Source organism: Ursus americanus, chromosome 2 (assembly GCF_024610735.1).
Source record: "Ursus americanus isolate L20-20 chromosome 2, mUrsAme1.1.p, whole genome shotgun sequence".
In the NCBI taxonomy this organism is placed as follows: domain Eukaryota; kingdom Metazoa; phylum Chordata; class Mammalia; order Carnivora; family Ursidae; genus Ursus; species Ursus americanus.
The window spans coordinates 7143541-7158576 of record NC_142128.1 but is presented as its reverse complement, the minus strand read 5'-3'; the positions used below and the strand labels follow the sequence as shown (position 1 = coordinate 7158576).

The 15036-nt window shown below is 45.9% G+C and overlaps 2 protein-coding genes across 2 annotated transcripts in view; one reads left to right on the top strand and one right to left on the bottom strand.

The window, feature by feature from the left end:
* Positions 1-157: 157 nt before the first annotated feature.
* On the bottom strand, positions 158-3859 carry LAMTOR4 (late endosomal/lysosomal adaptor, MAPK and MTOR activator 4). Its single transcript, XM_045773848.2, has 4 exons — positions 3725-3859; positions 3152-3232; positions 861-978; positions 158-502 (listed from the first exon to the last, which is right to left on the bottom strand). The coding sequence occupies exons 1-4, from the start codon at positions 3725-3727 to the stop codon at positions 405-407; spliced, it is 300 nt and encodes a 99-aa protein (XP_045629804.1). The 5' UTR covers positions 3728-3859; the 3' UTR covers positions 158-404.
* A 225-nt stretch (positions 3860-4084) lies between these two features.
* The window catches only part of LOC123777302 (NXPE family member 3-like), a 64096-nt gene continuing 53144 nt past the window's right edge, over positions 4085-15036 (top strand). Inside the window, exons 1-2 of the mRNA XM_045773866.2 lie at positions 4085-4271; positions 5234-5418. The gene's annotated coding sequence lies outside the window, so the exon portion shown is untranslated. The remainder of the gene's footprint in view (positions 4272-5233; positions 5419-15036) is intronic.

The window sequence follows — 15036 nt, the reverse complement described above, 5'->3', positions numbered from 1 at the left end:
CCTCTGATTGCCAGTTTTATATGCCCAGGTGCCTTGCCCCACCCCTCTGGGCCCACATACATGACTGTGACTGTCTCCCTAGAAGACAGAAGACAGACTTGGGGTATATCCCCCCACCCCCTGTCACGCCCTCTCATACACACATCCCTGGGCCTGGGAACATCAGATTCATGTTTATTAGGAGGGAGGGAGGGAGGGAAGAGGGAGATCACCTTGCCCTCACTCTCCTTGACACAGTGCAAAGTCCCCAAGCCTCTGCCCTTCCAGGTAGGGGTGGGGAGGTGGGCGAGCAGAAAGTCTTAGTTCTAGCAGCAAGCCAAGAAAGAGGTGGAGGAGGTTTGCGTCTTCCTCATCACAGAGGCCCATGGACCCAATCCACCTCTGCCCCTTGCCCTCTGGCAGGCTCAGACGTCAACAGGCTCCCGGCCTCGGTTCTGCCTCTTCACCACAAATACCCTCTGTCCTGACACGGTCACCAGCAGCGTGTGTTCTCCAAAGACCACTGGAGAGGAGACACACCTTCCCCCGCCCAGGAGGGGGAAGGGAGTACAGAGTTAGTGGGGGTACTCTAGGGTCACACAAACTGGTGGGATCAAAAGCCAAAGGCATTCGATAGTTCAAGGCTCAGAGATTTGAAGGTAAAGAGGGCTCCACTATGTCTCCTTCCTTCTCTTGCTTTCTCATAGTTCTGATGCAGGGGTGAATCCTAAAGGGACCAGGGACTCCAGGGGGAGATGGTGGGAGGTTGGCAGGAGACAGGTGTTTTGTTTTGTTTTTTTTTCCCTGAGAAGAGAAGCCTCTGGGGGCAACCCCCACCCCCTCCCACCACCACCACCAGGGGGGCAGGGGCTGAGGCTCACCCGACAGGCGCTTGAAGGGTATGTTCGTGCTGTGGTGCAGCCGGAAGCCACAGGCCGTGCTGACCAGCTCAGAGATGGCACTGGCTGCCTGCTCGTCATTCTCTAGATCCCCAGATGACTGCATGCAGAGGGAGGAGGAAGGATGGCAGAAATTAGGGAACAGAATTGGGAAAGAATTCTAGGAAGTCACTTTGGCTCTAGCATTTGTAACCTCTCCCTCTCAACTTTCCAATACCCCTAAGGTCACCTCCATTTTTGGAAAAACAAGACTGAAACTCTATGATATTGTTGCCCCTCTTGATACCATCTTGTTTTTCATCCTCACAGTATGGGGCTTCCCCCAGTGAGCAGTGACTCTTGTTCGTTTCTTTACTGACCATTGTTTCCTAATTGCTGAAACTTGATTTCTCCCCCACTCCCCACTTATTGATAAAACCATTCTCAAACATCTGTGCCCACCCACCACTGACAGGTTCAAGGCCCCCTCTTTTCCTCAGTCTACCTACTTTTTGCCCTGTCTGCAGAATCCGAAACATAAACGAATATCCTCTTTATCCTTGAGCCCCTCCCTACTACCTAGCCCTTGGGTAATGATGTCACTGTGGCCTGGCTTCCTCTTTTCTGGTGACTGTCTCAATTTCCTCTCCCCACCTCGTCAACATGGACCTCCCACCTAGGTCATATTCAGTGCCCTTTGCTCTCTTGGACATTCTGTACCTCTGTTTTCTCATCTGTAAATTGGGACAAGTCCTATCCATGGGCTCATTGTGAAGATTACACAGATATTGGTGAGGTGCTCAAAACAGCTCCTGGCAATATATACTAACTGCTGTCTAAAGTCAAGTCATCAAAATTCTCCTTAACTCACCCCCTCCCCAATCCACTTCCTTTCTTAATTTCCTGTTTGTTAAGGCACCATCATTCTAGGCTTGGGTTCAAAGTCTTACTAGATGGAGAAGTGTCTCCTCTATTACCTATCTCTAGTCATTACCAAGATATATTGATTCTTCCTTTAAAATTTCTTCTCTCCTTACTCCGTCTCACTGCCACCAGACCTGTCTCATACCTAGATTTTCGCAGCAGCCCCCACCTTCTGAATCCCACCCCTTCTGGCCTATCTTCACATCTAATAGAATAATCTTGCTCAGCTATTTCCTTAGCTCACATTTCTTTCTTTTTTTTTTTTTTTTAAGATTTTATTTATTTATTTGACAGAGACAGCCAGCGAGAGAGGGAACACAAGCAGGGGGAGTGGGAGAGGAGAAGGCTCCTAGTGGAGGAGCCTGATGTGGGGCTCGATCCCAGAACGCCGGGATCACGCCCTGAGCCAAAGGCAGACGCTTAACGACTGCGCCACCCAGGCGCCCCCTTAGCTCACATTTCTGTTTGAAACCCTTCAAAGCTCCTCTTACCCTCAAGATTAACCCAAATGTGTCATCCCAGCCTTGAAAGTCCTCCACAGTGAGATCTTTCCTGACCACATCCGTTTCCAAACCTTTCCAAATCTTTTCAACACAAACCCACCACTCCAACCCTGAATAATTTCCTTTTCTGCCTGTTCACAACCATCCATCCTTTAAGCCCAGCTGAATTCTTAGCTCCTCCAAGAGTCTCCTTGTCATAATGTAAGTTACAACACAAGGGTCGAATCCTTCATTTTCTGGTCTCCTTCACTAGTCTTTACCACTTGCATTGCTTTCAACTTTTATCCTTAAGCCTTGTCTCTCCAGCTCCATTAAAAACTTCTAGAGAGCTTAACACTATATTGTACTATGAAACAAAATACAAAGCCTCTTAAATAAATGCCAAATAAAGACATATTCGAGAAAACCTGGATAATGTCAGTTATCAACAAACCTGTAACTAGTTGTCTGACATTGTTAAAGTCATTAAACCTCTTTTACCTCAAAAAATTACCAGACTAGGGGCACCTGGGTGGCACAGCGGTTAAGCGCCTGCCTTCGGCTCAGGGCGTGATCCCAGCGTTATGGGATCGAGCCCCACATCAGGCTCCTCCCCTATAAGCCTGCTTCTTCCTCTCCCACTCCCCCTGCTTGTGTTCCCTCTCTCGCTGGCTGTCTCTATCTCTGTCGAATAAATAAATAAATAAATAAAATTACCAGACTATGATTCCAGAGATTTATTTGGTTACTGAAAGCTTACTATCTGCCAAGCATGATAGCTAAGACCTAGTTAGAATAGAGACAACTTAGGCTAAACCTTAGGCGATGTTAAAAGGGATCACGGGGCTATGTGTCCTTGGTGGACCCCCTCCCTTGCCCAGAACGCACCGCCAGCACTGCGCCTTCACTCAGCACCAGGTAGCCCAGCTGGTCTGGGATTCGCTCCAGCCCCTGGGTCAGTGCAGAAGTCTAGTGGGTAAAGATGCAATTAGTGAAAAGCATGCCAGGATGTCTCTAGATGCCCTTCACTTGCAAACCCAAGTCTCTCTTGACAAGGCCTCCCCAAACGTTCTCTTTCCCCAGCTAGCCCTTCCATACCCTCTTTCCTCTACAAAGCCCTCAACACTGATCTTGCTGAGCTTCCCATCTTCCTCACCCTCTGACCCTGGGCTCCGCTGGCCTCCGCAGCTCCACTGTTCCCTTCCCCCACTCCACCCCATCTCCAATTCCCCGGGTGGCCCGCCCCACCCCCGCAGACTACTCCCCAGCGCCCATACACCCTCGCACAGATCCCTCTTCAGCCCTCTACGTCGCCTTCCCTCCCATCTCCATTCTTTCTGCTTCCCAGGGTGGTTAGGAGGTAAGGGCGGAGTACAGGCCCTAGTGCGCGGAACCAAAAAGATTGGGGAACAAGGATGCAGAACCCCTAGCGCGTACTCCCGCGCATGCGTCCTCACTCACCATCGCAGCTTTAGGTGCTGGGGGCGCTCCCTATCAGATAGGTAGCTTCCGGCTCCAGTCCCCGGTCACGTGCTTCCACAAGGCGGTCCCCTCCAGACTTGCGCCCCTGGACTTTAGCCCCGCCCCCAAAGTGCGGATTGGAACATGAGTATATCATCAGCCTCAATCTGCCAGTGCGGAGCGCCGCTTCCCGAAGACGCAAGCGGATTGGTGGCAGGCCCTCCGTCACAGCCCTCTCTCCGCCCCTCAGCCCCAGAGCTCGCGGGGAGGGGGCGTGTCGGCGTAGGGAGGGGCCTGGAGGGGCGGGGCTCGAGGGAGGAGGCCTTGCTGAGGGTGTGCGCCTGCGCGCTGAGGGTCGACATTCTGCTTGGGCGAAACTGCTCACCGGTGTGACTGTGGGTGAGAACTTAGTGAAATGACATAAAAGCACGTGAAGAGCTAGTCAGATGCTACTCTTATCCCTATTCCAGGACACTTTCCCTTTAAGACAGGGATTTGTTCCCAAAGCGGCTTTTCCTCCCGGGATTCTGTGAGGAACGATGTGACGGTGAGTCTAGTCCCCCGCCTCCTCCCCTAGGCAGCCGCCAAGTGAATATTCCCTGCCAGGAAAAATTAGAAACAGTACTCTGAAGTCATTGTTTTAATACCCGAGTGTCACCTCGAAAACTTTTGTTTTAAGTAGTTTCCAGACCCGCAATACCAATGTGACCGAGAAAGTGTTGGTGAGGTAAAATGAAGGGTGATTCTAGAAATAATTAGTCCTTGTTGGTGAAGGTGTGGCGAACTTGGCGTCCGCGTGCAGTGCTGATGGGGCTGTGAAGTGGTGCAGCTGCTGTGCAAAACCCATCAGCGGTTCCTGGAAAAGTTCAGCTAGAGTTACTCAGTGAGCAGCTCCACTCCTGGATGGACTCCTGAGAGATCTGGAAACATGTCCACGCAAAACACTTGCACACAAATGTTCACTGCAGCGTTAGTCATAATAGCCCAACGCTGGAAACCACCCAAATATCCATAAACTCAGCAACAGGTAAATAAAACATGGTATATCCACACAACGGACTCTCCTCTGGCTGTAAAAAGGAATGAAGTATTGATAAGTCCTACGACATGGATAAACCTTGAAAACATGACGCTAAGTGAAAGCCATCAGATACCCAAGGCCGCACAGAGTATGAGTCTATTTAGGTGAGATGTCTAGACTAGCCAAACCCATAGAAACGAAGCAGATCAGTGGTTGCCAGGGGCGAGGGGAGGGCGAAATGGGGAGTAACTGCTAGTTGGTGATGAAAATGTTCTGGGATGATAGAGTGATGACAGTTACACAGGCTGTGAATGTAGCAAAACCACTCAACTGAACACTTTAAAACGGTGAATGTTACTATATGTGAATTATATCTCAATAAAATAAAACTAAGTACTGTTGCTTGAGGAGAAAGTTCATTAGAGAAGATGGATGTATTTTTTTTAATGAAGTATGTTTATTTGTTTATTTATTTATTTTATTTTTAGAGTGAGAGTGCGCACACCTGAATGGGGGAGGAGGGGCAGAGGGAGAGAGAGAATCCCAAGCAGGCTCCACACTCAGCACAGAGCCCAACACGGGGCTCAATCCCACTACCCGGAGATAACGACCTAAGCCAAAATCAACAGTCAGACGCCTAACCAACTGAACCACCCAGACGCCCCAAAATAAGGTACGTTTATAACATAAGATTTAAATTGGGAGGAGGATGTAGAGACAAAGTTATGTGGAGATGCTTAATTTGCAAAGGCTCTCCTTGGCCTTAAATTTTTTTTTAAAGATTTTATTTATTTATTTGACAGAGATAGAGACAGCCAGCGAGAGAGGGAACACAAGCAGGGGGAGTGGGAGAGGAAGAAGCAGGCTCATAGCAGAGGAGCCTGACATGGGGCTCGATCCCATAACGCCGGGATCACGCCCTGAGCCGAAGGCAGGCACTTAACTGCTGTGCCACCCAGGCGCCCCTCCTTGGCCTTAAATATTGATGACACTTCATAGCATCATTTTTTTTAAAAGATTTTATTTATTTATTTGACAGAGATAGAGACAGCCAGCGAGAGAGGGAACACAAGCAGGGGGAGTGGGAGAGGAAGAGCAGGTTCCCAGCAGAGGAGCCTATGTGGGGCTCGATCCCATAACGCTGGGATCACGCCCTGAGCTGAAGGCAGGCACTTAACCGCTGTGCTACCCAGGTGCCCCCATAGCATCATTTTAACTTACTCTTCAGAGCATTTTTATCCATACATTTACCTATCCCTCTCATTAACCACGCTGTAATTGTATCCCCATTTTGCAGATAAGGGGGTGCAAATTTAAGAGAGGTTGAGCCCTGCTCACAGGCACACTAGCTGGCAAGTGGCAGAGCCAGATTCCAGTCTAATTTTGCTGGCACTGAGTCTTATGCTTTTCCCATTGCTCCATCAGCCAACTACAGTTATTATTACTTTTTAAAGCTACATTTAATTTTACCTCAGAAATTCCTTGTTTTTACTTTGACACAGAGGAGCCCTTCACAGGACAATGCTCATCAGCCATCATCAGAATTGTTTCATTTTCACAAATCATACTACTCATGTAGAGGGCAAAGTTTCTCATTCAACCAGTGTTTATTGAGCACCTTCTGTGTACCAGACACTCTTCTTGGAATAGGAGATATTATCTAATCTATCTACTTATCTACCTCAAAACGATAAAGATCAAGGGAATGCTTTTTAAAAATTGGAATAATGGTTATTTCTGGGATTGAGAGGGGGATGGGATAGAAAGAGATACAAACGGTTTCAAAGTATTGATAATTGCTATAGTCTGAATGCTTGTGTGCCCCCACCCCCAAATTCATATATTGACCCTGATCCCTACTTTGATGATATTTGGAGGTTGGGACTTTGGGAAGTGCCTGGAAACTACACACTCCTTTATTTTCTCCCAAACTGATCCCTTCCAACATACACACTTTGTCCCACCAGGATCGACGGGGCTCATATCTCTAGTGTAGAACTTCCTGCACTTCACTGCTACTCTTTGTCCGCCTAGCTCACTTACAAGCTGAGCAGTACAGAGGTTAGGGCTGAGATGTTTTTAACATTTTATTCCCAAAGATAATGACTATCACCCCACAGTCTTCAAAAAGTGCTGGCTGAATGGATGTGTCAGGGTTAAGAGCCAGGAAAGGCAGAGTGGGGGTTGGGAAGTCTGTTGATAGGTTATATATAATTTAGACTGTTGTTTGACCAAACCACTGGGTCCCCTAGCCTAGCCAAGTTGACACATAAAGTCAACCATCACAGCCGCAAAACCCAAAGAGGGTGGGTGCCCCTTTGCTGTGATGGTCTCTGTGGCAGCATTCATACCTGGGCCTGCAGTTGTGGGTAATCCTTTCCCACTGGTTTTCCCCTGCCTCCACCCTCAGTTATTATGGGATAACTGAGCAAAGGGGAAAGAATGTGCTTTGTAAGTACATATCTTGGGGGAAGCACTGGTGAGCCAGAAGGGGAGGAGGCATTTGAGTGTCTGGGGCCTGGCAGCCTGTGAGTGCTGGGAGCCCATATAATGTTGGAGAGTCCACTTCCTTGGTTCTCTGTGGCCAAGAGGTGACAAAGCTCATCTAACATATGCAGGCTCTCTCAAAGCTCAGGCCACTTCATTTCTCAAACTTAAGAGTATGTGAAAAACGAAAGAGAAGCAAAAACAGGGTTCCAAAATTGTGGCATGATTTAACATATGAATGCTTTTAACACAGAGATTTTACAAAGCTTTATGATTTTGACAGTCCTGCAATAATTGCCATGTTTATAAAGTTAATCCGTGAGGCAGAATACTGTAATGAGACACCAGTTAAGTCGTAATCTGAAAAGTCTCCTTCCTTTCTTGTGGGCATGTCTCTGGCTGAATATATAACCAACCGCCTTTAGAGGGAATGTTCAAAACCTACCTTGAGGCTTTCGTGAATGTGAAGCCCAGGCAAAAAGTCCCTCTCCGCCTGGGCTAGGCTCCAGATACAGCTTTAACATGCCTGAATTTCTAGTTATTTTTATGACCTTAAGGAGGGGTCCCAGACAGAATTAATAATGTGGCCATGAGTCACATCCTCAGCCCTGGCCTCATACTTTTTTTCCATTTATAGATTCACACTCAACTGAAGTTATAATTCCTTCTAGGATTTAAGTTTTTCCTGTAGGGCTGAAAAGGATTCATTCATTCATTATTGAGAGCTACGATTCTATGCCAGCCACTGTTCTAGAGGCTGTGGGTAGAACAAAGATCTGTACCCTCATGGAGCTTATACTCTAGTGGATGGAAACAGAAAACAAGCAATACATATAGGAGGAAAATTAAGTAGTGTGTTAGAAGATGATAAGTGGTATGGGGAAAAAAATCATCAAGGTAAATGGGGGCCAGAGTGTGGAGTAAGAGGGGACATGCTACAGTATTAAATAGGGTGGTCATGGTAAGTCTCTCTGAGGAGACGTTGGGAAGACTCAGGCAAAGACTGGGAGGAGGTGAGAGAGTCAACCTGGAGGAAACCTGGGAGAGAGTATCCGTGGCAGAGGTAACTATCACAAAGTCTCAGTGTGTGTGTGTGTGTGTGTGTGTGTGTGTATGTGTGTATGAATGTGCATGATTGATATACTTGAGAATCAGCAAAAAAGCCAGTGTGGTTGAAACTGAATGATCAAGGGGAGAGTAGTAGGAGAAAAGTTCAGGGAGGTAATGGAGGCCAGATGATGTACAGCTGTGTAGGAATTTGGTTTTTCCTCTGAGTTAGTTGTTGTCAACCTTTTTTCCCCCCAAGTATTATGCTCCCTAGGAGACTCTTTAGACTTTATTTTCTAATCGCTACCTTCTCATAAAATTTTAGTACCATAGATAAACTTATATTTTTCTATGTACTGTGGCCTTCAGAGGACCACAAACCACTGTAATATCCAAGATTTTTTTTTTACCCCCTGGCCCCTAAGAAACAAATTTCATCCCTTTGGAGATGATATTGCTCCTGTTAAGAATGCATACTGAGTGAAATAGGGAGTCACCAGGGAGTTTAAACAGAGGTATAACATGATCTCACTATTAAAAGGATCATTCTGGCTGTTATGTTGAGAAAAGACTGTAGGAAGGTAAGTGTGGAAGCAAGAAGACCAATTAGGTAAGAGATTACGGTGACGTAGACCAGGGTGGTAGCCGTGGAGGTATTGAGAGGTAGTCAGATTGTAAATACATTTTGAAGGTAAAACCAATAGGATTTTCTGATGCATTGAACGTAGGATGTGAGAAAAAAACAAAGCAATAATGATTTTTTGACCTGAGCCACTGGAAGGATGGCATTATCATCAACTTAGATGGGAAAAGCTAAGGATAGAGTAGTTTATTTAGAGGGCAGTTGGTGGTGGTGGAAATAGAATTCATTTTCCCCACATCTATCTGCTGTGTATGCAAGTGGAGATTTTGAGTAGATATATATGAATCTGGAATTCAGGAAAGAGTTACGTGCTAGAAATATAAATTTGGGAGCTGTTGGTAGATAGATAGTCCTTAAAGCCAGGAGACTGGATGAGCTCAGCAAGGGAGTGAGTGTAAATAGAGAAGAGAATCAGGGTCTGATCCTTGGGCCATGTCAACATCAAGAGGGTGTGAGAAGAGGAGGAATCAGCAAAGAAGTCTGAGAAGGAACAATCAGTGAGGTCAAAGGAAACCAGGAAAGTGAGGTGTCCTGGGAAACAAGTGAAGAGCGTGTATCAGGGAGGAGGGAGTAACCAGCTGGTGCGGACACTGCTGATAGGTGCTGAGAACCTTCACTCTGTGATTGATTGTTGGATTATGTGCTATAAAGGTCATTGATAACTTCAAGAAGGGCAGTTTCAGTGCAGTGGTTAAAACAAAGTCTGATTCTAACAAGATTAAGAGAGAATGGGAATGGGGAAATCAATGACATTGAGTAGAGTCATCTACTTTTAAGTTTTACTGCAAAGGGATCAAAGAAATGGGGCAGTAGCTGGTAGAAGGGCCAGCTACGTCAGTGATCAGAACAAACCTCGGTCATCAGTGGGGTCAAGGGAGGGAAAATAAAAGCATAGCTGTGTGCCGATAGGAACAACTCAGAAAAGAGGGGGGATATGGTGATGTAAGAGAGAGCAAGAAGAATTTCTGGAGCAATAGCCTTGTGAAGGTGAGGAAGGATGGGGTCTAGTGAAGGATTATCTTTAGATACAAATATAGATGGTTCATCCCTGGCAACTCATGGGCAGGCTGATTATATGGACACAGATTCTGATGGCTAGATAGAAGATGGGGGTGGGGGAGTCTGTGAAATTTTTTCAGAAATGAGAACCACAGCCACTGCCTGAGAGAGAAAAGGAGATGACATATTTGGAGTTTGAGGACAGAGGCCCAGGTGTAAAATGGTCAGCCCAGCATGAGTGACTGAAGAGGGTGGATGACAGTGTCATCGATGGAGAGCAGGCTCACAGAAGTGACAAGTTGTATAGTGTTGAAAGGTCCATCTATATGGATTTTCAAATTGCTGAGTGTTAGGAAAGGTAAGAAATTGGAGAGAGAGACAGTGAGCTAGGAGCTGACATTGTTTAGAAATGAGGGGGAAGGACATGTTGCTGGCAGATAGCAGGAACAACTTGCGATGGGATTGGAAAGGTCCTGAACACTTATTAGCTTGAGTCCCATTCCTGGTTGAGGAAGTGGAGCTGGGAGTGCAGCAGGTTAGGGTGGACAAATGTGGCCTCAGAGGAGTGGCACACTGAGCCAGAAAGCCAAGGCCCAGGGGCAGCCAGTCAGCAACAAGTGACAAAGCTGACTGGGAGCTAGAGTAAGGAGGGGCTCTTTTGCTTTTATTAGAGGCTGAGTGTGTACTGGTTGGGGCAGGCATTTGTATTTAAAGGATCCTGATAGTAAGTTGGAGATGTGTAGATTCCCAGAGCTGCTAGTGCACAAGATCCCATAGGGCCTGATTGCTAGGAGTCCTGTTGGCATCACTGTGAACTTGTTAAAAAACATTTTCTTGGTTTATGGAGTAATGGCCCTGTGTTACTTGTATTTGAAAATACTAACTCATCCTCGTCCTCTATTCAGCCCCTGAAACCTCAGTTCAGGGCTGTTATTAGAATTTAGCCCTTGCCTTGCAAACCAAGATAATGTTCATAAACTGGGGCCATATTTTCTCAAAATTTGGCAAAACAAAATCAAATAAAATTCAGGACCACAAATCCAATATCATCTTTTTTCCAGCTAGCCTTCCCTCTCCTTCATCCCCACCTCCCTTTCCATAAAACCACCCACAAGAGGTAAGGCAGCCAAATTTGGTGACCCTTTGCTCTCCTTAAATAAATGACAGTGTAGCCATTGCAAAAAGAAGAAAGACCTGGGCAAGTCTTGTCAGATATTTGGAAGAGAGTAAGGGTGGGAGACCAGGAAGGGGCTAAGATGGGGATGGTATGGTAGTGTGAACCCAGAGGGATATATGCTGGAGCATGGGGGTCTAACCAAGTTCCAGATCAACTCAGAGACAGGGAGGGGGGTGTTAGGCCCTTCAAGAAGATCTTTCCTTGGTTGGACACGGAAGAGTCTTTTCTGATTTTGGCTTTTCCCTCATAAAGTCCTCCCAAGAGTGCCTGGGTGGCTCAGTTGGTTAAGCATGTGCCTTCAGCTCAGGTCATGATCCCAGAGTCCTGGGATCGAGTCCCGGCTCCCTGCTTAGCTGGGGGTCTGCTTCTCCCTCTGCTACCCCCCACTCTTGCCCACAGTGTGTGCATACTCTGTCTCTGTCTCTCTCAAAAAAAAAAAAAAAAGAAAGAAAGAAAGAAAAGAAAGAAAGTCAGTCCTCCCAAGTTGACTACATTGTAATGTAAAGATATGACTTAGTTTTATTTCATGATTCTTAACCTTTTCGTCACCAATGACTTTGTTAAGGGACGGAATGTTTGTCTCTCCCCACCCCCATTCATATGTTGAAATCCTAACCCCAAATGTGATGGTAGTAGGTGGGGCCTTTGGGAGGTAATTTGGTCATGAGAGTGGAGCCCTTGAATGCGATTAGTGCCCTGATAAGAAGAGACTGGAAAGAGCTTCCTTCTGGTCTCTGTTTTCCATCACATGAGGATAAAACTAAAGTCAGCAGTTTCAACTCAAAAGAGGTCTTTCACCAGAACCTGACCATGCTGGCCTCTGATCTGGGGCTTCAAGCTCCAGAACTAAGTTTCTGTTGTCTATGAGCCACCCAGTCTGTGGGAGTTTGTTGCAGTGGCCACAACCGAGACGCCCTTTTTAGTCTCTTTTTATAACATTGCATTTATGATGTAACCTTCTCCCTGTTTTTGTTTCAAATTTATTAAAATTTTCCTTTCTACTTCCAATATCCACTGGATATTGGATACCTTCAACATCCATTTCTACTAAATATTTTAAATACTTCAGATAGTCCACAGACCCCACGGTGGGAACCCAACCGCCTCACTTCCTGTACTGCCTGAGTCAGTTCCTGTGTATTGTGCCTGTCCTGTCCATCTTACCATCGCCTTTCATCAGGGCTGACTTCATGGTGCTCAAACTGTACAGTCACAGAGAGACCCATGCTAAGAAGAGCCTGTGCTGGGTTTAATGCTCTGCGGTCCCCATTTTGAAATTCGTAATAATCTTTGAACAAGGGGCCCAATGTTTTCATTTTGCACTGGGCCCCCAATTGTAATTGGTCCTGCCAGTCACGACTGGGGGAGGTCCTGGGGCTGGTGGGAGGGCATGGCCCTGAGTTACTCTGGCAAGCTGCTCAGGACCCTGGCTTGAGGGAAGGAGACTTCACTTTCTCACTGTCCATACCTCAGACCACTTTGTTTATTTGCATTAAAACAATAGAAGCATGGACATGGATTTCCTCCTGCCTCTTTGGTTGGAAAACCCCCTCCCTCAAATCCTGTGCCTGTTGCTCTCATTTTTGTTTCCTTGTGCTTTATTTCATTTCCCCCCAAGCAAGTGTGTTACAGTTAAGCAAATGACCAAGAGCCTCGGTGGGGATCCCTGCTCACCACCTCCCACACCACCCTTTGCCCCTACCATGTGGGCACCAATGCACTTTCACAGAATTCCTATTGCTGTCATTGACCTTTCTGGCTCCAAATGCACCGAGAGCTGAGAGTGGTAAAGGGCAGAAGGGAAAGGAGATTGAAGGAGAAGGAATGGAGGAGAGGGAAGGGAAAAAAAGAAGGAAGAGAGAAGCAAAGGGCAAGTAAGTGAGGGGTTAGGAAGTTCTTGGCATGAGACCTTCCTAATTCTCTCTGCACAGCTGGTACCTGCTAACCCCTCCCCACCTAGGTGGGGAGATCGCTCAACGATCTTGCCAGCCCACTCCTGAGACCACACAAAAACAAAACCAGGAACCCCTGAGCTGGGTTACTAAGTCCGAACTCTCTAGTCAGGTTTAAAAACCTCCCTGATGTGGCTGTAACCTTCCATTCTAACTGCATCTTCTGCCTCTGCCTTTATGGGATTACCCATGTTTCTTTCTGTGCATGTGGCCCTTCTATCTGGGATGCTCTTCCCTCCCTCCTCTGCCTATCTGTGAACTGTTTCATCCTTCAAGGCCCTCTTCAAACCACCACTTCCTCTGTGAAGACTCCCTGCGCCCAGATTTTGTTGCAGGGTCCTCTCTGCTGTTCTAGTACTTAGACATTATACTGCAGCTACTGGTCTAAGAGCCAGGTTGCCCACGTTAGCTGTGAGCTCTTCAAAGAACCCTAGCAGTGTGCCTGACCCAACTGTTGATCAGTGTTTGCAGAATGAATAAATGAAAAGAGGTGAGGAGGGAGAAAATGGGAAGAAGAAGGAACAGAAAAGGAAGAAAATCTAACAGGTGGTCAAAAGAGGCAGGAGAGCAAAAGAAGAAATTAGAGGAAAAAAATTGCCTCTTTCAGAATTTATTAAGTGTATTTTCTGTCTTCAGAACATTCGCCAGTTATATTTATCAACACAACTACTTTGTAACACAAATAAGGTAGGTATGTTTAATTTAGTTACAGAAGAAACAGGTTAAGCAAGTTATACAAGATGTATAGTAAGCAGCTGGATAGTAACAGTAAGTATGACCCGAATCCAGGATGGCGTTTGGGGGGGAGGGAAGTGTGGTGGTACGTTATCTATTTCTTTTCAGGGAAAAGGAGAAAAAAGATAAAGGAGAAGCCCCCCGCCCCCACAAAAAGAAAGAAAGAAAGAAAGAGAAAGAAAGAAAGAAAGAAGAAAAATATTTGAGAAGGGATGGGGTAGGTTTTATTTCTATGCTTTTCTCTTGAAGTTTGTAGTCACATTTAGCTCCTCAACCATGCAACACTAGAGGGTTTGATGTTTGTTTGTTTTGAAGAAATGAAGGCAATAGGAGGTGTAAGGGGGAAAGGAAACAAGTTGAGTTTGGGGGTTAAAGAAAATAGTGACATCTAATTCTCTTGTCATCTGGACCAGAGACAGCTTGGGATAGTATAGACCAGAACCCAAAAGTTTCAGAAATGGGAAGGGGATGGTGCGAGCATAGATAGGTTTTGTGTAAGGTCTCTAGTGTATACTGTATCCCAAAGGCAAAGGGATGGAAGAGGTTTGTCGATGAAGACAGTTAACATTTTAAACTTATTTTATTTTTTTAAAGATTTTATTTTTAAGAATCTCTTCACCGAACATGGGACTCGAACTCACAACCCTGAGATCAGGGGTCCCACAGTCTATCAACTGAGCCAGCCAGGTGCTCCTTTAAACTTATTTTATTTTATTTTTATTTTTGTTTAATTTTAATTCAAATAATTAACATATAATGTATTACTGGTTTCAGAGGTACAGGTCTGTGATTCATCAGTCTTATATAATACCCAGTGCTCATTACATCACATGCCCTTCTTAATGTCCATCACCCAGTTACTCCATTTCTCCCCCCCCTCCCCTCCAGCAACCCTCAGTTTGTTTCCTATGATTAAAAGTCTCTTATGGTTTGTCTCCCTCTCTGATTTCGTCTTGTTTTATTTTTTCCTCTCTTCCCCTATGGTCCTCTGTTTTGGTTCTTAAATTCCACATGTCGGTGAGATCATATGATAATTGTCTTTCTCTAATTGACTTATTTTGCTTAGCATAATACCCTCTAGTTCCATCCACGTAATTGTGTATGGCAAGATTTCATTTTTTGATGACTGCATAATATTCCATTGTATATATGGACCACATCTTTATTCATTCATCTGTCAATGGGCATCTGGGCTCTTTCCATAGTTTGGCTATTGTGGACATTGCTGCTATAAACTTTGGGGTGCAGGTG